We start from the raw sequence: 24,546 nt of genomic DNA, 5'->3' as shown, positions 1-24,546 counted from the left end.
GATTGTATTCTGTTGGTTTATCATTGGACATAGAAAAAGCATTTCTTCAGCTGAGTATTATCCCAGAACACAGAGTTTATTTGAGGTTTTTTCTTCCAACTCTTGAAGAACCTATGATTTACAGACACTGCAGAGTGGTGTTCGGCGTTTGTTCGTCTCTTCTAACTCTCTGCATCGATAGAGCGTCTCTTGGATAATTCCCCTGCCGAGTTTGACGATGTGACCCAAAAATTAAAGCATTCATTTTATGTTGACAATTGTGTCACTGGGGTTCACGATATCAAACAGCAAGAAAATTTTATAGTTAAGGCGACAGAAGTAATAGCTCAGGGATGTTTTAACCAACGGGGTTGGGAAAGTAATGTTCCAGGTCATTGTATTTCTCGTAGTTCAGGTATAACTTCTCTTCTTGAAATCTTATGTGATTTGGATAACGATACATTAAAATGTAATTTTAATTATTTAATGGATAATGAGATAAGTAAACGTAATATTTTGGCTATGGTACATAAAATTTTTGATCCGCAGGGTTTTTTGAGTCCAACTACCTTGTTACCTAAGTTACTATTACAGGAGGCTTGGACTATGAAATTAAAATGGGATGATCCCTTGCCAGATAACATTCAGAAAACTTTTCAGAAGTGGCAGGATGAAATTAAATATCTTGAGAAAATTAGTATTCCACGATGTGTAGAGATAAATGAGAATTCAGAGCTGCATCTATTCGTTGATGCATGTAAGAGCTCCTATGGTGCATGTGTTTACATTAGAGCTATAACGCCCGTGGGAGTCAAAATTCGATTGGTCAGAGCCAAATCCAGGGTAGCGCGGTTAAAATCTCTGACAATACCTCGGTTAGAATTGATGGCCTGTTGCATTGGCGCGAGACTGGTTCGCTCAGTATACGCGGCCTTAGACTTGCCTGATTTGAAAATTATTGCATGGAGTGATTCTATGGTAGCACTTTGGTGGATTAAGAACCATGGTGATTGGTCACTTTTCGTTGCAAATAGAGTGAAAGAAATAAACAGTCTGATTTCTTTTCAGTGTTGGCGCCATGTACCAGGTGATTTAAACCTGGCAGATATGCTTTCAAGAGGCTGGTGGGAGAGGTTAGTTCGTGTAGTAAAGGAACTGTTGAGAAGGACACTCGGTAACGCGGTTCTTACAACCGAGGAGTTGTACACAGTATTGTGCTACTGCGAGTCAATAATTAACTCTAGACCTCTTACCTATGTGTCGGAAAATCCGGATGATTTAATCCCACTTTCCCCAGCCATGTTTCTCATCGAGAATCGTAGCTTAGGTGTTCCTGATGTTGATTTCTGTGATTCAAAAGGTCTTCGAAAAAGGGCTAGACATCGCCCAAAACTACTTAATGATTTAAGGCATAGATTTAGGAAAGAATATTTAGACTTTCTGGTCCAAAATAAGAAGAATCCATCGTCAGAGCTACGGTTGGGTGAAATTGTCCTAATAGGAGACGACATCAAAAAACGGATGCATTGGCCTTTAGCTAAGGTCATTCGACTAATTCCTGGGAAAGATGGCAAGGTGAGAACTGTAGAACTGAAGACTCAAGCTGGTACGCTGTTTCGTCCCATTCAGCGAGTCTTTCCATTGGAAGTGCAGTTAACGGACAAACTCACTGATCCCATAAACGATAACTCTTTTACTAATCCTATTTCTTCTATTTCTAGCGATGGACATTTAGATTCTAATGACTTTAGTAACATCCTGCAAGGTGCTAAAGTGTCAAGATTTGGACGTGTGATCAAGGTGCCTCAGAAATTAGATCTCTTCGACCAGGTACTGTATGTCTTTGAGCCAACCTGAAGTCGACTCAAAGAGGGGGAGAATGTTGGAGACGGCGGCTGCAGACAGACGATTACATAACGGCTCGGCGAAGGTCAACAGAAGGAGCGCCGCATCTGATTGGACTATTTTTTATTATTCTTATTTTTTCCTTTAACTGCGAACAAAGAGGGGAAATTCCCTTTTCAATTAGTTATATGTATGCGCTTGATAGAGTAATGTAGTTTTTACATTCTTAAGTCTACTTTTCTTAATTTTCTAGGCATAACAGAGAAAAATATAATTATAGGATCAAGGCATTTCCAAATACGTTATATTTTCTTCCTTAAATTTTTAAGATCATTCTATATTCATCATGTATTATGGACACAGTATCAAGGGTTTCTGTTCAATTTTTCAGTTAGAATTTGGGACGAAGTTGTGAAGTCATACCTACATTAAATGCTTTAATTGATTATTTGAAATATGACAAAGCAAGAGAGGGCCATCTGTCCAAGGAAAGAAATATTTTAAGGAAAACTTCATGTTACACAAACATTTACACAGGCAGCCCATTCTCTAGGATTTAAATCTAGAGCCAAATGCTAGTGTTCAGCTTACTGTCTGGCTGCCTATAGGCAATAAATGTTTTAGTAGAAGGAATACTTGAAAAATTAAATTTAGGACTAACTAATTCTTCAATTTTGTATTCAATGAGAAGGATGTAATTTATTAATAAAGTTTTAAATCTGGGAAAATGCCTGTACAACTGTCATCTATTACTTCGATTAATTAATCTATTATTTCAATTAATGTCAGTAGCAGAAGAGATTAAAAAGCATTTATGCCTAAAAGAATTATATGTTGTAATTTAAATGAATAATGCAATTAAGCATGAAAATAATTTTGGAAAGCTTGTGATAACTGAATTTAAGTTCATTGTTGAGTTATACCTGTAATTTTTTTTAGAATTTGAAAAAATATTTAGAATTGTTTATTGAAACAATTTAATTAAAATATTTTTTATTGTAATCATATCCAATTGCAGTCTCTTTAGATTACACTGTTAGGTAAAAGGAGAATGATTTGGTTTAGTTTATTTAAGTATGGCAAAGCACACTAGGACTATCTGCCTAAGCGGAGAAATGCCTTTGTGGAGGACTTTCGAAGGGAAACTGGCTTATATACATGTTACACATGGGGAAAACCATGAAAATACCCATACAACAAGCCCATTCGCGGGATTTGAAACTTGGACCGAACTACCAGTGTTCAGCGGAGGAATTCTAGAACGTTACTAATTTAATGCCAAAAAACCATTAAGTCTAATACACAAGTTTTTTTTCAGCTATTTCATGATGCATATGTAACTTTGAGATGTCTTAAAATTCAATAAATGAAAGTAATGCAGATGTAAGAAAAACATAAAATTTGAGCTTCTTTTTAACATTGGGAATATTTTGAAAGAAAATGTTGTATATCTTTTAGAAAATCTAAGGTATTTTTCCTTAAAAAAATTTAATAATATTTAAAGTTACATAGTTTTCCTTTCCCCACAAATAAATAAATGAAGCATATTTTGTTACAAGCAGTAGCTGTAGACATTTCACATAAAACATATGTTCTACATGTGTAATTATTTATAGTAATATTACAATCAAAATATTTAATATTTGAGAATACATCATTTTTGTATTTTGTATAAGACAAATATGTTCTATATGCATAATTATTTGGAAGAAATTATCTGCAACTTTTACATATATATCTTTTAAAATTTCACATGAAAATACATGTTCTTACATAATCACTTGCAATAACCTTACAAGCAGAACACTAGTAATCTACAAGTATTCCCTTTAGTAATTCACATACAAAAATTACGATCTACTTACACTACTATTTCCTGTAATCTTTACAGATGTTTACATTGGTAAATCACATATGAAAACCATGTTATACTTACACGATAATTTCCTGTAACATTACAGATCATTGATCTGTAACCTTTACAGACATATGCTTCGGTAATCAACATACAAAAACGTTGTTATGCCTACAGAATATCTTCCTGTAACATTACATGTCAAACATCTGTAACCATTACAGGTATAATCTCTGTAAAGTTACTAAGAATATTCCTACTTTGATTACTCAAATAATTCATGGCATCCCCGTTTCCACGACTTTTCTTAGTAACTTTACAGATTTTTTTTTTTTTACAGTGTACAATAATAATCATATTTACAGTTCATTAAATCGTTCTTATTTTTGCCTTTTCAGATACGTGACCATCGCGTCAGCCTGTATGGCAACGTATCGGAGTGGCCACATTCAACCCGACACGATTGCCATGGTGCCTACACACGGCTACATCAACTCAACGAATTACAGCCCTGATTCGATCCGATGGTTGGACTTTGTTGCTGCTTCGGACAGGGTTGCCACGCTACCTGGAGAACCGGGAAAAGTCAGGGAATTCGAAAATTGACCAAAAAATTCAGGGAAAAGTCAGGGAATTTAAGTATTTTTGTCAAAATCTGGAAAAGTCAGGGAAGTTCATACAATGATCCCGCCAAAAAAAGCGATTTTTGCGCCGACGTCGGAAGAGATAACTTTTTTGGCGAATTGCGTATCACGTGAGTGTCATTCGGGCAGCTGGCATAGAGCCAATTTTCGCAGCTCCAATTTGATTGTCTTTTAGAAAGGCAAAGCAAGTTTCCCGCAACTTTTGGTTTCCAGTATTCTCGAGAATAGCATGTGCAGTGCATGAACTAAAGAAAGTACCTGTCCTCGTATAAAACAAAATTATACGAGAACAAAATGGGTTTAATCTTAGTATACGGTACCATGGAGGTTAGAATCGAAGAATATGTATTGTAAAGAAGGAAAACCTCTCTGCAACAGACGTGGCTCCGTTCCATCATAGAGGGAAACAGCTGTGCATGCGTGATATATCTGCTGCCAAAGCTCGAAACCGGTGTCGAAGTTCGAAGGTCACGTTATCAAGAGTTCATTAAATGAATATCCTTTAAAATTTCTTTAACCACTTGCGCTAAGACGTGCCACGGACGTCGAGATGTTTTTGCCTCAAACTGCGAGCGACGTGAACACCACGTCGATAAGCATTTATCGCAAAAATGAAAATAACATGGTGCACACGTCGCCTAACAACGAGATTGTTTTATTTCTCGAGTTACAGCTCTGGATTGCACTCGCAGATGCGGAGCGGCGTAAATGAGACACTTTACCGCTTGCTATATTGTAGCGCACGGCACCGCAACCGTGAAGTTTAGTCTTAGCGCAAGTGGTTAAACTCTAAAGGAAAAGAAAATATTTTTTGGCGCAAGTAAATTAATTCATGGGTTAGTAATTTTCAGGGGGGGAAACTACGAACATCCGTATTTAAAATTATTGCGAAAAATCTAAGAAGAAACGTCCTTTGATAAAACCTTTCTTCTTGGATTTTTCGCAATAATTTAAAAACGGATTTTCGTAGCTTTCTTTTTGTCAAAGAACGTTTCTTCTTAACACGTTTCTCAATTTCCGGTACACATCGCGGAGAGGGAAATTCTGGCCGCCAAGTTTCCGTCGCCAAATCCCTTGCCATATTTTCCCTCCGCATTCTAGCGGCGTAAAAGCATTTTACTTGTATGGAACCTTTTCTTCTTTACATAGACCAAAGAATTAGAGATTCTTTGCATAGACGTTCTTTGGTTAGAATAATCTCCATGTATGGTACAATGGGATTTGGCGACATGATGATGCGCAGTAAACGGGTCATTTTGGTCTTGGCGACAATTTTCAAAATCGTAAAATAAAAAAATAGTAATCTGTCATCTAGGCTAACCATGTAATATAACTATATTCGCTAAAATATCGTTGATTATTCTAATTCAATTTTTAAGTAATTATCTTTATTTTTATGTTATTCGTATAATTTAATGATGCTTCTTCCCTCTAAATTTATTTATTATTAGTAAATAATATTTCCAAATTTCAGGAAATTTTCTCTGGCATAATCTTGAAATTAATTCTAGCAGTATGATGACATACTATCACGAAATTTAATGCACATATTTTTTCCCTATGTATGGCTGCGAAATAAATATAAAATACCTCAATTTATTAAAATAGATTTCTTTCTTTCGTTTAGCTGCAGAATGTCTGCAAAAAAAAAGCCTTATTTTATTCCAGATTGGGAAGATTCTAATCTCAATCTTCAATGAAGAAAACAACTATTATAATTATATTTGTGTTTTCAAGTGTTAAGCTGCTTTTTAAGAACATACCTCACACAAATTAAATTTACCTAAAATCTAACCTAACTATTTAGCATTGCGTTATGATTTATAAGGACCGGATTAGCCTCGTGTTGAACTGGTGATGATCATGAGTAATAATTAAATAAAACATACATTTGTTATCCAATTTATATATCTTAAATTTTATTAAGTTTCTTAAGTGGAAAAGTAAACAAAATTATCAAACAAAGTATACCAAGAATAATTAAGAATAAATGTCCTCTGGGATTTATTGAATAATTAAGTGAATTTGCTACACAATACAAGTAATACCATAATTAATTTACCTCTTAGCGTAGCCAAAGTACATTACGCGAATAGACTGGAATTTTCTTGAAACACACCTGGAAAAGTCAGGGAATTTCATTCTCCTGTTTGAGTGGCAACCCTGTTCGGAAGGCCTACAGATTCAACATGCGTTGAACGGTTCCGGAGAGCACAGTGTCGCCGGAATCTCGGTAGACGGATTCTGCCAAGAAACACAAACCGTCTATCAGTTTCAGGTAAGAAAATATAACCATTCCTTTTCTATGTGATTCTTTTTAGTGATTTATATGTTAAAGACTATTAATATATATTTGCATTATTTTAGGGCTGTTTCTTTCACGGATGTAGTTCGTGCTACGATGGTGATATCATACATTCACTGAAAGGGGTTTCCATGGCAACGTTAAGAGAAAAGACAGAAGAGACGACAAGAAAGCTTCGCACCCAGGGTTTCCACGTCATCGAAATGTGGTAGCATGAATTTCAAACAGAGAAGGAGGAAAATCCAGATCTCCAAGCTTTCCTGGATCAACACCATCTGAGGGATCAACTCAATCCTCGCGAGTCGTTTTTTGGACGAAGGACCAATGCCCTCAAATTGTTCCACGAGGGAGACGCAAAATATGTGGATTTTACTTCACTTTATCCATGGGTTCGCACTTTTTATTATTTCAAAAATGTTTACTTAAACTTTTCTAAATTTTCTGTATATTTTTATGATGTGTTTTTTCTGACTTTTTTTTTGTTTTCATTCACAGGTGAACAAGTATTGCGTCTACCCTGTGGGACATCCAACAATCATCACGGAAAGCTTTGGAGATGTGGAAGATTATTTTGGAATTATCCAATGCCGAGTGATTCCTCCACGGAATCTGTATCTTCCGGTACTGCCCTATCGGTGCCGGAAGAAGCTGATGTTCCCCCTGTGTCGGACTTGCGCCCTTCTTCAACTGCAGACTCCGTGTACCCACACAGACGACGAGCGAGCTCTTGTCGGAACGTGGGTAACGGAGGAAGTCAAACTGGCGAAAAAGAAAGGCTACCGCATCACACATGTAAGTACTCAAAGATTATTTTAATCTTTATTTAGTTTCAGAGGTTACTTTTAAAAATTTTTTATAACTGACATTTATTTTTTATTTTCTAGATTTACGAAGTGTACCATTTTCAGGCATCGTCTACTTCTCTGTTTCGTTCCTACATTGATCTGTTTCTGAAGATCAAGCAGGAAAGTAGCGGATGGCCTTAGGAGTGTGTGACGGAAGAAGCCAGACTGAAGTACATTCGCCAGTATGAAGAAAGAAAGGGCGTCAAGTTGGAGGCCGAAAAAATATCGAAAAACCCTGGGCGTCGACAAGTCGCCAAGTTGGTCCTGAACAGTTTCTGGGGCAGGTAAGATGATTTCTTTTGTACTTAATTTTTTGTAAATATTTTTAATTCGTTGTGATTTATGATAGCTTTTTTTCCCCCTCAGATGGGGTATGAACGTAAACAAAGCCCAACTGACCTATGTCCACACGGTGCCAGACTTCAATAAGATGTTGGCGGATTCTACTAAAAAAGTAAGTTTCCTTACCGATTTTATTAATCTGTAAACTCATTGTGTTTCAAACTGTTAACTTATGACTATTTTGAACTGTTACCTTATGACTCTTCTATTTTTTAGATCAAAGATGTCTTTCTTCCCCTGCCTGAGGTGGCTGCCATTTCCTGGGAATCTGCGAAGGAGTTTGTGCCGCAGGATGCCTCTACCAACATTTTCCTAGCGACCTTCACAACAGCTTGGGCTCGTCTCAAACTGTATAGTGAAATGGAGAAGTTGGGTAGAGATGTCCTGTACCACGACACAGACTCCATCCTCTATGCCTGGAATGGCCGCAATGATCCCCCCTTGGGCAACTTCCTGGGTGAATTTACGGATGAACTGGAGGGTGATGTCATCAAAACCTTTGTCTCTGGTAAGGACCTTTAAAAAATTTCTTTATTTAACATGTACCAAAAAAAATGTTTAATGCATATTTTTTCTCTTATGTCTTTTTCTCACCATGTTTTATTTTATTTTATTTTATTTTATTTTATTTTTCTTCCAGGAGGCCCGAAAAACGATGCGTACCAGACGGCCAGTGGGAAAACTTGTTGCAAAGTCAGAGGATTTTCGTTGAACTTTCGCAATTCCCAGTTACTGAACTTTGACACCATCAAAAGTCTGGTATGTAGTCTGAACCGAAAGGATGTCATCTCTCTCCACAACCCCTCCAAAATCACCCGTGAACAAAAAAGAAGAAAGGTCATCAATAAACCAGAAACAAGACTATACAAAATTGTGCTCGACAAACGAGTGATAAAGAAAGACTTGAGCACCTTACCATTTGGATTTTAAAAGAAAGACTATGAACTATATTATAATAGGCTTGTACAAAAAAATGTTTGCATGTAAAATATACATTATGATACATCCAGTATCTGTAAAGGAACGTAAAATAAAATAGAAGTTTGAATGATAAAATAATGGTGTTTTTTCTTTTTTCCTTTGGAAAAGATGCCATGAAAGGTAAGTTTTTTTAAATATTTTTTTTAGAAAATAATGGTTATGATTATGTATATATTAGTTTAATCAGAAAAAAATGATTTTATATATTAACTTCATCAAAGAAAAACATAACACAAATAATCAGAAATTAACTTTTATTATGAACATTTCATTACAATTTCAGCCATAGTTTCGAAGAGAATTTTCTTTTAGGTCTAGCATACATCGTTTTTACATTCATTAAATGTTTTTTTCACAAAGTCTTGAGGAAAGTTATTCACATTCAGTACATTTTTAAACTGTTCAAAGGCAGTAGGTCTTTCAGTTCTATTTCTCAACAGAAAGTTTATCAGTTGAACAATGTTGGACCCAGAAAACTCATGACCGTCCAGAATCAGTTCTTTATTGTGTGTTCAGGAAATCTGATGTTCTTTTAGGAAATCCATTATTTTCTGTGCCGTTCTTTTCTGTTTCACAGGAACAGTCTGCAAAATTTCCTTTTCTACATCTGTCTCAGAAAATTGTTCAGACGGTTGTTTTTCAGACGCATTCACATGAGGAAACGTAACATACTTTTGCAGAACCTGGATGTACAATTTGGATTTTTCTTCATCGTCCATTTTCTTTTTTAAGATGTTTTGAATTTGGGTATCTAAATCACTCAAATGTTCATCTTCAAACTGGTGCATACGATCCAGCGGTACCAAGGCAAATTTCTTACTGTGTTCCATGGAGAAGAGAGGATAAGACACTGACTGTTGCAAGAATCAGGAAAGATAGAAAACCGTCACCTTTTTGAACCGAAAGACGTCTTTTCTTAAAAAGAGGTACTTTTTTGTCCGCTAGTTTTCTTAAAGTTCTTTTAAAAGGGGCGAGTCGATTTTTGACGCGTTTGGTGATGGGTACGTTTCCTTTTCGAAGATTTAAAACACACTCACAAACTGATTTGATGAGATGATTCGGACACTTTTTCAGTACAGCTGCTTTTATTCGACTTTTTCCTAATAGTTTTATATAATCCACATCCTTCAGATGAGACATTCTGATGACAAATGAGCTCTTTTTCTTGCACACTTTCTTTTATATAGGTAGCAAATGCAGCCGCTTTGATTAAAGCACTACAATTAAATCCTTTTGCATGAATCGAACATGTTAAAGAACTTTTCTTTTTTAAATTCTCTGTCTTAGGACAGTCTAGATTTATGATGTCTCTACATAATAAATTTTCTAAAAATAATTTCTTTTCTAATCCTTTCACGTATATGACAGAATAAATAGATGACAAATATTGCAAAATAATACGAAGATGAGTATAAGGTAAAACACCCTCACTTCAATTCACATGATGACGATTTCTTGTGACCCAAGCAAAACACTTTTGCTGAGATCGTGATAATGTTTTCCAAGGCTGAGGGGGTAAAAATGACCAGCAACTGTGATAGCCTTCATGCACGGAGTAAAAAGCTAATTCTTTAACAATGAGGCATCCACTGAAAACCTTCGAAATCGATCACGATGGGAGAAGACATGTTAGCCATTCGCCGTCTCAAACTGAAATGAACTATCGGGGCTGGTAGACATAGTATTTATTCCCAGGAAAGATGCCTGTGCGAAGGCGAAGGGTTTCACTTGTTTCAGGTCGTAAATCAATCAACAAGTATCTAAATGGAGTTGAAGTAGCATCCTGAAAAATTTCTTGAAAGGCCTTTACTTTTCCGGGGAAAAGTAAAGGCCTTTCAAGAATTTGTCTAGCTAAATGCATGATTTGACTTTTATCTCTGAGAGTTTTGTATAAGACAAGATAATGGGAATTTAAATGAATATTTCTCATCTCCTTGCCTTGGTGAAAAAGATTTTGTGTTATAAAAACGACTGAAAGGTTTCGGTGATGACTTCCTTTTGTAAAAAGTTTGCTTAAGTGAGTATCACTTGCTAATTCAGACATTAAATCGTGTATGATAATTAAAGCATTTTGGAGAGTCTGCAGGTTAGATGGTAATCCTTCTTCAAAATTTACATTTTTCATGGAATTAAAAAGATAACTTTTCCTGGGGATAACTTCTGTAGCAATAAATAATATTGGTCGGCATGGGATGGAATATTTTATGATCTATCAATTTCTTCACAAAAACCGTTTTACCCCAACCGGTAAGTCCGCTCAGAACACAAGTAGAAGGATGTACGAACTTGGGCAGTTCCATTTTTGGAAATGACAGCATGTTAAGAAAACACTGACTTTTATACTTTACCGAAAATCCTTTTGCATAGGACATTTATTCATTTTGTTTAAATAAGTGTAGAAACAAGAAACACAAGAGACATTTTTACAAATTAAAAAAACTTTATTTTTTAAAAATCATGTTTACACCATACCCTTTTTTTTTTTTTTTTTTTGACAAATTGAAATATTTGGAAATCATTAGTCTTCCCATCTAAGGGTGATACAATGAGTTCCATACAGAGCCCTTGACAGCGTTTAATAATAAAATAAATACAATAATGTACACATACATTAAAGTTAAACTCTGAAGCGAAACCTTGTTCCAGCAAACATTACGATATTTCTTGACAAAAGATGTGATATCTTTTCCATATACTTCAGGCGGGAGTCCATAAGAGTAAAAAAATTCCAGAGTCTGTTTGTCTGCAATGTAGACAGCTAGCCAATGAGTTCCTTTTTCATCATGTTTATCAGTATTGAGCACCAGCGCACAGGGAAAACTTTGAATCGCAGGTATTTTATCACAAGGAAAAACACCCGCATAATATCTCAAAGAAATAGGATCTCGAGATAAGATTTGATGAATCTGTGATGAATTCATCAGTTTCCAAAATCGTACAGGATATTTCGAGCTTTATTGATTTCTATCAAATTTTCAAATTCAGCGTACACTAATAACGAAACAGTTTGTTGTAAGGGAGTCCCAAATTTTATTTCTAATCTTAAGTTGCTGTGTCGAACTAGATTTAAATGAGAGCCATCACAAAGGTCAGGTGACAGGTCGAAGCGAAATAAGGAATATCCTTTTGAAAATTCTGATCTTGAAAGGTAAAGTCCTCTGTCGTCTGCATTCATAAATAAATTCTGATAAGCTCGTATGAAATGATTTTTGTCAAAATTAGGCTGAAGAGGATTATGAGGTACCGGTTGCCCGTCCACATAAACGCCGATAAAGTTCATATTATAATGCTCGAATTCAAAAGGAGGCTTTTTATAGTTTCCGCTAAAGGCATCATTATCGACACATGCCACCACAATACGATTAGGCATTTGGCCTATGAAAATATTGTCTTGAATAAAACTCATATTTCCCGTTGGAATGGGATAGGCTTTGCAGAGAACTCTATTAATGGGATATTTGGCTGTTGATTTTAGGCTTTTGGCATGTCCTAGCACAACACCTGGACTGACTCTCACTTTGCGTACAAACAATGAAGCTTGTTTGAGTAAAACTTTAAATTCACCTTCGCCCAATAAACAAAATTTAGGTTTGCTGCGTATGAGTTTAATTTTCATATCCACCATATTCAGCAAAAGTCTTTCCTGATGAAACATATCCAAGTGCAATCGGCCAATCATATCGACCGAAGCACTCAGTTTAAACAATTCTGCTCGTTGGTTGACTCCTTCATTCGGCTGAGTGTCTTGAATATCAAAAACGTTCATACGTGCTGCTGTATTTTTGAAAAACAATTCTGATGACAGTTGAGACGTTTTCGTATCAAAACCATGATTCAATTTTTCTATCATGGCTCTGTAAGGATACGTGTTATTACTGGTGGAAACGAGTCTTTCATTTAAGCTAATATCCACTTGAGAAAACATAGAATGTAAAAAGAGATTGACAGGTCCCAATTTACTTTCAGCCGTGATTGGCTTGCCATCATTTTTTAAAATTTTCACTTTGACGTAGAGTTGTGTCTGTGATAAGTCTAGGTAGTCGTCTCCGCTTCCAGAAACATTGAACTCGACAGGACTTCCTTCCGATACATTGGCTAATGGATGAAATTCAACCCACTGACCTTTTTCGATAACTGTTTGTGTGGAAGGTAACGAAAATAAATCCAATTCGGATTTTGCGCATTCCGGAGAATCTTTTAACAGAAAAGCCATTAAGAGTCAAAAGTATTACGTCGTTGCACCTTCCTGGCTTTAGACGAAATGAAGTGTTTGGGGGTTTTGCGCTTCCTTTTAAACCTTCCGTGACCAATCATCTCATCTGCTTTGTGAACTGCTTTCCTCGCTAATATTTTACCAGCTTCCTTAGATCTGGTTTTGAGGGACACTTTAAAATTTTCTCCCGACAATACGTCGTTTGCAATTTGTGTTCACTCCGCAAAGCTTCTTTTCCAACTGTTTTGGCTCCACTCATCAAAAAAGGCATAGCACTGCGAAACAGCTTTGCAAAAAATCCACCAATACCATAACCTTTCTGTAAAATGGTTCCTTGATAGTAAGGTAATCCATTTCCAGTTTGAGCTAAATAATAATCTTCAAATTTTTTCGTGCAACACGTATAAGGCACCCGCATGTTTGATGCTTCTAATCTTGCATACACAATCCAAATGAAATCAATTTGCAAATGAAGGCTTCTTTTATAGAATTTGTCTCAGACGAAAATGCAACACAAGAAATACTTAGCCTCTTTCGAATGGTACTAAATCTGAGTGAAATCTTATGTCAATATGTATAGTCTGAAAATGTTGACGGATAACTGGCAAGTAAATGGGCCGGGGGTAATGAGCATTTATGATGTCTCCGTCATTTCCTTCTACGGTGACAATTTTTAACAACGGAGCTTGTACATGTCCCACAATTTGAGGCTCTACGAGATCGCAATACACATACATGACAGGAAAAGATACTTTGGGATCGGCTACAAAAGGACTTTGCTCCAATCCTTTGTAAACACCCGGCTCGAACCCTAGAAGCTCAGCTAATCCTTCGTGAAGAATGACTTTGCAGTTTTCGTTGCTCTTAATGGTCACTTTTTTCGTGACAGGATGATAACTGAATTCAATCTTATTTTTATGGGAAGGTATTTCCATGGCTTTTAATAAATCTGGTATCGTTTCATAACATCCTGGAGGCACTCTTCGTCCTTCCAATTTTCCATCACGCAAATCAAATCCAAATAAATTATTGTCTTTTCGGACGTTATACCATGTGTGAGGTAAATAAAGTCCACAAGAGACAACTCTCACTGACTATTTAAATCAATCGGAGTAGGAAGCTGAGTAGTAAATTGTGATATTTTGTTGTCTGGAAAAAAGCGCATGGAGCTGTCACTGATCAGTGTGATAAAGAAAGACATGTTTCGTTCAAATGACAGATAAGCAGAATGTACAGGCCTTTTATATCCTTCTAACATCATCTACCCAAGCATTGAAGCTTTCGGGGTACCCCTGAAATTTCACAAAATATTCCACTTTCCCGCGACGTTTCCTCTTTCTTAAAACTTTTTCAACGGGATAATAACCAGAGTCCGAAACCTTTTGAAGTTCTTGTTTGTAAAAAGTTCCTTGTATAACTTCTCCTGCTAGATCTTTGAGTTTGTAGACAACTGGAATCCGTCGAATAATTTTATAGATTGTAAAAATTTCTCGGGTCCAATTTTGTTCGTATCCTTTCTCAAAGACCATTTTTTCTCGGCTGATGCGTACCGTATCTCCAATCTTTAAATCCGAAGAAATAGTGTTTTGAACTGGTTGCTGACCGTATAACGTTTTCCAGATTTTTTCTTGATTTTTTAGCGTAACGGATACAGGTTCTGTCTTAATACTACGATGCCATGTATGGTTATAACTGGATATCAATTTATCAATCACATCAATATACCTTCGTGTATTCATTTCGGTAAAGTGTTTCCACATTTTCGTTTTCAGAGTTCGATTAAATCGTTCTACGACATAAGCTTTGGTTGCATTATGTGTCGTGAAAAAGTGAACGTTTCTCTTTTTCAAAAAATTTTGGACGTGTTTATTGGTAAACTCTTTCCCTGCATCTGTTTGTAATGATTCGGGTGTACGTTCTGAAAATATCTTTTCGAAAGCAGATTGGATAGACGTAGATGTTTTATCTTTGAGAGGAATAGCCCAAGCGTATTTGGAAAGGATATCTATACAGGTCAGCAAATATTTGTATCCGTCATTAAAAGAGGCCAGGGATTGCATATCCACTAAATCAGATTGAAATTGCTCGTTTAAGCCTCCTACGATGACTCTGTTCCTAGGAAACGTGTGCCTCAAAGGCTTGTGCAAAGTATAAGAATCCTTGGTTTGCAACCATTTCTGGATGTCTTTTGTTTTTACGCGACGTTTTAAAGCACGATGCAAAGCAGCAACACCCCCGAAGCTTGCGGGGACCTGAGGATCCCGATAGGTCTGAGCCAGAGCTGCATTCATTGCAACAGTTGCTATGATCTAAACGTACACTGATATTCATTTATATATGTTTAACTAGAACAGAAAAAAATACCCTAGTTTCACGTATATTAAGATTCTAGAAATAATGTCTAAAAAACAAGAGAGAAAAATGAATGTTACTTAACATCTCAAAGGCTGAATAATGAATGATACATGTTTAAGAATAACAACACTATTTATATTCTATAAAAGTCAACAGGTATTTTGAAAATAATTTATGTGAGTAATCATTACAGATTAATTCTTTTAAATAAGGTCTGAACCTGGAGACAGTCATGAGGCCATTGTAAAATAAAAATAACACTTTTTTTTATTGAACATCATAATTAATTTACAGATATTCATAGTATTCAATACCTAAGACACCATTCGTAGTACAAAATGTGTTTCTTACATCATCGAGTACATGGTTTAAACACACAGATTTTAAAAAGTCCTTGGCAATGTAGTGAGCAGGTTTCAGTAACATTAAATAGGGTTCTTCACCTCAAATGTTTCCATAAAATTGCCTGGCGATGTTAACAGCATTGAATCTCAGAGCAATGGCATTCACAGTTTCTGTTTTATGAACGAGTTCTTCACAGTCTTTCAGCTGGGGATATTTCAGTTCGTCTTGTTGATTAAGAAGTTCTTCAAGCGACATCTTTAGAATGGTTCGAAGTCGCGCTCTTCCCATAGAAATGTCAAAGGATTGGGGTAGATTTTCCTCTCTGACAGTTTCGTCGGGTACGCTTTCGCAGGCTTCACAAAAGTTCATGTTTTGATAAACGAGGTTGGTGACAATGTCACTGATACGGCTAAAGTGGGACATCAGTTCTTCCCACTGCGTAATTCCACTGTTGTAATGCTGAGGCTACTTCTTTCATCTCCTTGAGCAGAAAGTTGTTTCAGAGTGAAGTGGGAATCTTTATATGTGACTACAAAGTTCTTGGGCAACTCCAGATTTAGTGTCAGCAGGTCTTGTTCCTCCACTGTCATGTTGGTTGCGAGAACATTCAAACATCATGGCTTTCACTCCTCGTCTTGTCGGATAGTAAGCTTTACCATATTTGGCATACTCTCGGATGTGCACAGTCACTTTTCCCTTGTAAATGCTGGGTCCCACAAAGACATTGTTTCCCATGTGAGTGAGCTCCTCTGGAATAGCGTCTTCGGTGTCCTTTGCGCTGAAAAAAAAAATTCAGTTAGTATAGAATACATTAAAAATGGGGTCACATACAATATCAACTTTGACATATAAACTACGTTTCGCAAATACGTACTTTTTTCTCGAAATGGGTTGTTTCCTCTGCTTTTCTTTTGGCACAAGAGCTAGTTGATTCTCTGGGAACATCTAGAATGCGGTCTTCATGATTCAACACTTCATCGTTCAAAGGCATAGGTTCTTTTTCAAACAAGTTTTCCATCTGAAAAAAAGTAAAGCCAAATTAAGTACACATTGTTCCACAATTTTTAAAGATTAAACTTCTAAAAAACAGTAAATTTTCAATAAGTTACTTACTTCTTTGTTGTTTTGTGGCTGATCGATTCGAAGCAGTGAAGAAGGATTGTCTAAGCAAGAGCAAGTGCGTACATTCAGGTCGACAGCCAGGAAAGAAATGCGGAACGTTGCTCGAGATAACCTTATATCGGGTAGGAACTCTTTATTTCATCTGAACGATGATTGGTTAAGAGACGGTGAGGTCATATTTCAAAGAATCTGATTGGTCCACAGAAAAGTATCCCTACACCTAAAGCGGAGGCACACAAAAGTGTGATACGGCTGACGCCATTTTGTAAAATAACAAACTCCAACAGGTTACGAGTGATGTCACCCTCCTGACGCCATTTTGTAAAAACGTGCTCAAACAAGAAACGGATGATGTCATTCAAAAACACGTGTTAAGCGATCGTTACCATAAACATAAAAAAATAGTGTCGTTGCCACAAAAAATAAAAACTTTGAAAAGATCGTTGCCACACCAAAGAAACCAAACTCGACATGATTACGCCATTCCATCACGTAATACAAGATGGCGGCGAAACTTCCGGTTGTTACGTGATTCAAGATGGCGGAGGCCACACCCCGTTGCGTCATCCACTGTTCTATTACGTTATGGCGGCATCCTTTGGGCTCACGGTTACCCGCGCTTACTACTAATGTGTCATTCTATTTGGTTTTTTGTTTAATGAAAAAAATGAATTTAACCCATTAACCGCCAAAACTACAAGGAATGTTTCTTTTCTCATGAAAATAATAACAAATATTAAATTAAGCATTTATAACATAAATTTACATTGAAAATAAAAAAAAAAAAAAGCTCTTACCTGTGAAAAACGCGAGTGTTGCGTTCACGCAACGTCAGCGGAATAAGACTACGGATGTTTAGTGAGTAGGATTGTACTCGTGTGATGTTTCTTTTGAGTGGAGCGCAGGATTACTTTTTAGCTGTATAACATTTTATAAATCTACAAATCACTTTACTTGTAATTAACTTAATATTAAATATGCATTGTATTTCTTTTACAAATACAGATTATTTCAATTGAAAGATTCAAGCATGAAAAGCTTGATTACAATCACGATGTAAAGCTACATTACATACTTTGCATCTATAAACAGTCTGGCTATGGTACTCTTTACAACAAAGTCTTTTGTTATCAACGGACTTTACGATAAAATGTCTACTATCTCCATGCAATGGTTTTTGAATGCTGAATTTACTAGGTCTTCCTGTTGCTGATCTATTTCTGGCTAATTCTACACTCCCAATAGGAGTTTGCAAAAAAGAATAATGCATTCTCGCGTCTGAAATCTAAAAGAGTATGTTTCTATTAGTAAAAAGTGGTGATCTTTTGTAAGTTTAGATACGGTCTCACCTCATATAATTTATCAGTATTGTCAATTTGACTATTGTCAAATGCAGATTCTGCTTCATATTCCTGCACTGCAAACTTGATATCGATTCTCGTACAACAGGAACAAAAATGTCCTTATCGAAAGACACCAATACATGTTTTCTTGAAGTAAAGAATAATATCCTGTAAGCAATAATTTTCGAATAAATCTTCTCATATAGGCTTCAAATGCAATAATTTTTTTTTTTTTTTTTTTTTTTTTTTGGAGCGTATATATTTGTCTGTTCAGCGAGAAGAGAGTAAATATCTAAACCGAAACGAAAATCAAAAATCTGTGCACTAGTTTTACCTTGTACTTTGTCTTTTATAATTTCTCTTCTATCTCTTTGTTCATGTTCTTCCTGACACATAGCTACCAGTTCCTTTTTTATTCAAGATTTCAATCTTCTGATTTTTAAACTTTTTAGTATGACTATAATTGCTTTTAGAAGGCTGAAACTTACTTCTTACGTGAATTTCAACTTCCCCTAGCAGCAGCATTTTTTAAAATATCATTATCATTATTTAAAACATTGCCATTCCTTTCTTCTTTGTCACTAGCCTCTGCAATTTCTGGGGGAACAACAAAAATATCAGTTTCATTCTGGTCATTATTAACATTATCATCATCTGTTTCTTCATTAAAATGTCTTTGAAGGGCTTCTTCTAATGTAAGATACCTCGTTCTAGGCAGTTTTAAACAACCAGAACATGAATCAGAACATCGAAAGGAATGAGTGAAAAATGAGATTAACTACCCGTTTCCTGCTGACTTTGCGTCAACGCAACACCTGTTTTCCCTCCCTTCCCAACACAAATATAAACATCTGACTGATGTAATGTTCTGATAAGCGGTGACTTTGACTAAAAATAGATCACTCATAAGGACGGTGATTGTTTCGTTAAATATTTTCAGCAAAAATACCCGGTCGAAAATTTTGCTTAAAGTTTGCTTAAAATATGAGATTAATTATTATAAACAAAATTATTGTTGAAGGCAAATATTTTTTGCAGAAATAATCTTCATAATATTCCCTACACAAAATCATCTGCTGGTATAAAATATCTTAGATAGTTATATTTATATACGCATTTATTTTGACCGTTGCGTCAACGCAACACCAGCGGCTAATGGGTTAAGCAACAAATTTCTTATGTTTAGAAAAATTGTACCATCATAGACATGAGCTGCTGTCGAAAGTGCATTTTCTTACTAGCGCATATATTCGTATAGAGAAAATTGTTTTGCGCGTGTTATCCTATAACTGAAAAGATCCTGAGAAATTTCTATAGGGAAATAAAGTTATTAAATTTAAATAAAAAAATAAAGTTATTTGTGGATTATATGTGTTTTGAGGTAAGAGTCGAAACATGAGGTATGCGATGAATTTAAAATAAAGATGTATATAATAAGGATTTTGCCGCCAGACATTCCCAGCGAAATTTGCTAAGTTTTTCTATATATAGAATTAATTTATGTTACGTTTAGTATATAAATTCAGTGTTATAACACTCTCCTTTATCTGTGTTATATCGAGATTTAGTTACGTCCGATATAAGCATTTTATTTTTTTTATAAAGTTGGTTCGTTTATTAGTATTATGCTTATTAAATACGATTTATCAGGTTTTCAAATCTATCAGACCCCAACCAGTGGCCTTCCTGGCTAAGACCGCTGATCTACTTGCACTGAAACCCAAACGAACAAATTATCTGCATGGTTGGGTTTCATAGTTTTCCCATGTGTGACATGGATGTGAATGAGTTTTACTTAGAAAGCCCACCACGGTGACTAGTCTATTCTTTAGACAGACGATCTCGTTTACTTTGCCATATTCAAATAAACGGACAAAATTTGAGAACAAAGACTAGTAAATGCATATACCATAATAAAATAAAATAAGTGTATATTACAAAACTAAAATAAATGCATATAACGTAAGAAATGAGATCACAACAAATTTTTAATTATTTTTTAATACACTAATTCCTAAATTGCATTATTTTCAAGTTTTATTTCATTTTTATGTATGTATTAATGCATATTTGATACGTGCGAAAGTGCGCTTGTTTAGCCTATCCATATACATTAAATAAATCTGATTTGAAAATACATGTAGGTGAGATTTTCGTAACTTGAAAAAATTTACTCGCAAAATAATCTCTGAGAAAATATATATATTAAGAAAATAAAATTTTATCTTCCTATTTGGTTTTGTGTAAAACAATTTAAAAATTAGTTTATTACTTTTTTTTTATATCGAAAACAACTTAATTTTTTTAAATCTTGCTGTCAGGCCGGAAGTATTTAGAAGTATAAAATTGGTCTTTTGAACACATGTTTCTGCGGTATTTCCTTGTGGACGAAATAAACAGATAAGAAGCCAACCCTTGAAGAAGACATTGACCGATTTCACCACCGAAAGACCTTTCCTCTAGATAGGCGGCGGCCACTTTTATCTTTGGCTTCTGCTTTGTAAAATAGTATAACTAAACCCGTTGGCCTGTTTGCCCGAATAGCTTCTGAGAAACTTTTGCAGTTCCCAAAGCAATCAGTCAGAGACCTATAAAATTTGTTGTCAACATTTCTACTCCCTCTTTCTTTCTGTGAGTTCTTCAAATCCAGGAAAGGATAATGCGTGCATTTGGTGCATGTGAGAAAAAAAATTCTATGCTGTTTTTTGTATTATTTTTATAGTGGAGCATTTAAAAAAACAGCTTTATATGAAAAGATATTTTCTGATGAATGAACTCAGCTGAAAGCATGTTTCTGTCTTCTGTACATTAAAAAAAAAAAAAAAAAAAAAGCTCTTTTAACCTTTTGTTGCACACAAATAATCTAGAGAAGTTAAACGAAAATTTTTGTACTTTTCTACTTAACCCGTTGAAGAGCCGGTCCTTCAGAACGAAATGCTTCGAAAACGGCTGTATTGTTGTCTAACAAATCCCTCCAAAAACGTCTGCTTCGCCTTTCAGGAAACACTCTAAGATGGGCCATTGCCTAGAGCGTTATGTTCGCCTCCCCTTTGAGTGATGGAGACGTCATTGTCTCCAATAATGAATGCCAAATTGTTCACTACTTGTTAGTTTTTGAATCTCGAAATTTTCTGATGCATTATAGCTTGCATTCTTGCAAATTCTTCATTATTCGACATGTTTTACGTGTTTTCGTTTTTCACTATTTAGTTTTATTTCTCTGTTTGGTTACTGGTAGACCAGTTTATTTTGGAAAATTAAATGTTAACCCCTTTTTCACTTTTTCACCGAACATATTTACTTGACATTTTAAGTCTATATGTATTTGGAATAATAATACAACATTCCAATAATACAATATTCCTCAGGAATGTTTCCAAAATTTGGTATACATGTTTATATTTAGAACCGATTTTTTTTTTTTTTTTTTTTTTTTTTTTTTTTTTTTTTCCGAAATCAAACTAATCCTCATAATGTTTGATCTTTTGATCATAGGATTGATCAAACAATAATTTTCCTAGTGAAAATTTTTCAGAATTTTAAAGAAATTTCCCGAATTCTGGCGGTTTTCTAAAAAATTTCAGTAAGTTTAGCTATTGTGCGTTTTCTAGCAATATGGAGTTTTAAATCAAACTTTTATTGACCTGAGAGAATTCATTTCTAAATCAAATAGAAATTTAAGTGAATGTGATGCCTTCTTACGCTAGCCTACAAAGAACTATTTTTTAGGGTTCAAAGACAGGATTTTCTCGCTTTTCCGCATTTTACAGATTTAATATATGTAATAAAAAATAGAATTCTTTTTGATTCTCACAGTTAAATGAATTGTAACTTTTTTAAAAGTTTTCTAATATTTCTGCTCGTACGTGACTACGTTTGATATTGTGGAACTCCAACTTACAAATTACATCATGTCATTACAGTATCTTAGGGAACAATTGAAATTAGGGTACTGAAATGACATAGAATATAAAAATGGTTATTGTCCATTTAAATAAATTTCTGTTTGCCAATTTTCCTTTAAAATTTTCCATTATTTGCAGCCTTACAGTTTTATTTAACCTTGAGATTACCATATACAAATTGTATTAGGACCTCAACATAATTTCGTTGAATAATAGAAGTGATAATATGGAAAAGCTAGTGGCTTACATACCAAAAGCCAAACATTTGTAATTAAATAAATAAACAAAAATAAATACTGAATACCTGCCCCTTTGTTTTATTTTTAATCATATAATCGACAGTATTTTATTATCTAGAAATTATTTTTTAACTAAACTATATAACTTTTTCAGTGTAGTTTATATGAACGAGATAACACAATAAAAATGTTTTACTAATTCAGTTCACTGTTATTAATGAAATATGCCACCAAATTTCTATTTCTTTTTTCCAGAATTATATATAAAATATTTTGATTGAATATGATTAAATGAGTTTTCAATTGTACTCTTTTATATATCCTAATATAACTTAGCAGAATATTGTTTACCTTTAACAAATTATATCTAGAGGAATTAAGTTTTGAAGAAAGATAAACAACGAGATCAGTGGTTTCATTTTATGCTTTATGCATCTATTTATATGAAAATGGAATCTAGCTATTGAATTTATGATTTGTATATGAATTGAAAAATAACATATTGATAAAACTTTTCAGGACATTACAAACTGATATGTTGTAATAAGGATATTAGTATGTTAATCATACTTCTCTAGAGAAAAAGGGAATTTATAATTACTAGGCTACGTATCCGAATGTTTTTATTATGATATGGTATTACCAAACTACGACTCTTTGGTTCGTTAAATATGGCTTAGGTCGAGCAAATGCCAGTTTCATTTATGAAATATTATTCCAAATGAAACAGAAATCGTGAAACGATACAAACTTAAAACAATTTTACTTTTTAAGTTATATGTCTTGACATTTTAAACAGTTTCAAAGAGCATCATTTCTGCACTTTTCGGCCGTGACGATACTGTTTTTGAAATAGATTAAAGACCTTATAAAATATAAACACATTAGCACCAGGCAATGTTAATGATATAGCTAAAAATGTTATTGAATGGCTCTACGTCAATGTTTAGTTGTAATTGCAAGAAGCAAAACATATCAGATGATCCAATCCGCATTTAAAGAATTAAATGAGAATATCATATGTGCATTTATATATGTATGCTGGGTCGGATAATTGTTGCAATGGAAAACTAAACTGTTTGTTTATGCAATAGCCCTACTAAAATCTGATAACATATTTTAAATAAATTTATAATACTGAATACAGCTTCTCCACAGGGCGTTCTTTCCCGTCTTATTTGTCTTAGAGGTCAAATTAAAGGAATATCGTTTAGTTCTTTTTTTCCAGATAACTGTCTTATTTACACGAATAAAGAACCTTTCATATCCTAGTAAAGAAATATGTTTTTTATTACTTAATTTACTACTATTGAAATTATTCGATTAGAATCTAAATTTTATTTCTTTTCGTTAACCCTTCCCCCGAGGAAAAAAAAAAAGAAAAATTGTTCGGTTTTCTATCTGGTAAAAATAATGCCCAGATACAACATACGAAAAAAGAAACTATATTTTGATTAAAGTGCAGTTTTTGCATCGCAAGAAGCTATTTTTCTGAAAGCTGCCTAAAAGTAACACAACATTTTTTTCAAACTTTATACTCAAAAATTGTTTTATTGTTTTATGTATCTAACTGTAGCTCTTGGTAAATCTGCTGCCGATTCTTTGTTTGCTGAATTCTAATACCTGGTCTCGGTTTATATGAAGTTTGGCTACTCCTGGTCTGTAGCTAGTCCGTTCGTAGAGATATGAACCCTGGACATATTACCAGTTTTCAAAATTACCAGTGTTGCTATCTCCTCGACGATTGGTGTGTTGTTTATTTGAAGAAACTGAATTATTCCTTTTTAAATAATAGAAAATTTACTTCATTTGTAAAAATTAATGAAGAAAAAATAACTTTCATATTTTGAGAAATTTCGGAAAATGTCACAGTTTGTCAGATGAGAAATAAAGTAACATTAACAAGCGCATAAATGTGATGAAAGAATTCGCGACGTGGAGTGGTATAGTTTCAGATTAAGGGCGGTGCTTTTCCTGTTTGTGTTCCTTGTGTTTGAAGAAACTGGCAGCATAATTTGTGTTTTTCTCCGTATTGAAAAAAATACAGGCCATTTTTTATTAGAAAATATTTCAAGCTTTCATTTGTCTACTTAAATGAAAAGTTATAATGTAATATATCCTTAATTATGTAATCTTAATTCATAGAAAAAGTAAAGTGAAAAGATGAATAGTAAAGCAATTGATTTTATTTGTAAAAGAAATGAAAATACTGGCATCCCGCATGGGCC

At 34.6% G+C, this 24,546-nt stretch overlaps 2 protein-coding genes and 1 long non-coding RNA gene across 4 annotated transcripts; 1 reads left to right on the top strand and 2 right to left on the bottom strand.

Annotated features, from left to right (window-relative positions):
- The first annotated feature begins 465 nt into the window (after window positions 1-465).
- Window positions 466-8,863, top strand: LOC146998484 (uncharacterized). 2 transcript variants are annotated; one of them, XM_085810796.1, is made up of 7 exons: window positions 3,445-6,601; window positions 6,691-7,017; window positions 7,124-7,420; window positions 7,513-7,757; window positions 7,840-7,927; window positions 8,032-8,323; window positions 8,456-8,863. In XM_085810796.1, exons 5-7 carry the CDS (start codon window positions 7,847-7,849, stop codon window positions 8,743-8,745), a joined length of 663 nt encoding a protein of 220 aa, XP_085666922.1. In that variant the 5' UTR covers window positions 3,445-6,601; window positions 6,691-7,017; window positions 7,124-7,420; window positions 7,513-7,757; window positions 7,840-7,846; the 3' UTR covers window positions 8,746-8,863. The 2 variants fall into 2 exon arrangements, 1 of the variants encoding a protein (XP_085666922.1); XR_015039457.1 differs by lacking the exons at window positions 7,840-7,927; window positions 8,032-8,323; window positions 8,456-8,863 and having other exon boundaries at window positions 466-6,601; window positions 7,513-7,751.
- A 445-nt stretch (window positions 8,864-9,308) lies between these two features.
- LOC146998483 (uncharacterized protein F54H12.2-like) lies at window positions 9,309-13,009 on the bottom strand. Its single transcript, XM_085810126.1, has 2 exons — window positions 12,041-13,009; window positions 9,309-9,650 (listed from the first exon to the last, which is right to left on the bottom strand). The coding sequence occupies exons 1-2, from the start codon at window positions 13,007-13,009 to the stop codon at window positions 9,309-9,311; spliced, it is 1,311 nt and encodes a 436-aa protein (XP_085666252.1).
- Window positions 13,010-15,624: 2,615 nt separating this feature from the next.
- Window positions 15,625-16,900, bottom strand: LOC146998482 (uncharacterized). Its single transcript, XR_015039314.1, has 3 exons — window positions 16,823-16,900; window positions 16,584-16,727; window positions 15,625-16,487 (listed from the first exon to the last, which is right to left on the bottom strand). It is a non-coding gene; the product is annotated as an uncharacterized LOC146998482 (long non-coding RNA).
- Window positions 16,901-24,546: the final 7,646 nt, after the last annotated feature.

This window comes from Stegodyphus dumicola, chromosome 2, assembly GCF_044657685.1.
Source record: "Stegodyphus dumicola isolate Sdum_Otavi_A_Nest chromosome 2, ASM4465768v1".
Classification (NCBI taxonomy): domain Eukaryota; kingdom Metazoa; phylum Arthropoda; class Arachnida; order Araneae; family Eresidae; genus Stegodyphus; species Stegodyphus dumicola.
Note: the sequence above shows the minus strand (reverse complement) of the source record. Positions and strands in the feature narration are given on the sequence as shown.

Bases quoted from the DNA above. Each gene is read 5' to 3' on its own strand.
- LOC146998484 (XM_085810796.1), top strand. From the start codon at position 7,847: ATGAACGTAAACAAAGCCCAACTGACCTATGTCCACACGGTGCCAGAC. The intron at 7,928-8,031 runs GTAAGTTTCCTT...TCTATTTTTTAG, and splicing joins TGGCGGATTCTACTAAAAAA to ATCAAAGATGTCTTTCTTCC. The intron at 8,324-8,455 runs GTAAGGACCTTT...TTTTTCTTCCAG, and splicing joins CATCAAAACCTTTGTCTCTG to GAGGCCCGAAAAACGATGCG.
- LOC146998483 (XM_085810126.1), bottom strand. From the start codon at position 13,009: ATGGCTTTTCTGTTAAAAGATTCTCCGGAATGCGCAAAATCCGAATTG. The intron at 9,651-12,040 runs GTACCTCATAAT...TTCTTGCAACAG, and splicing joins TTTATGTGGACGGGCAACCG to TCAGTGTCTTATCCTCTCTT.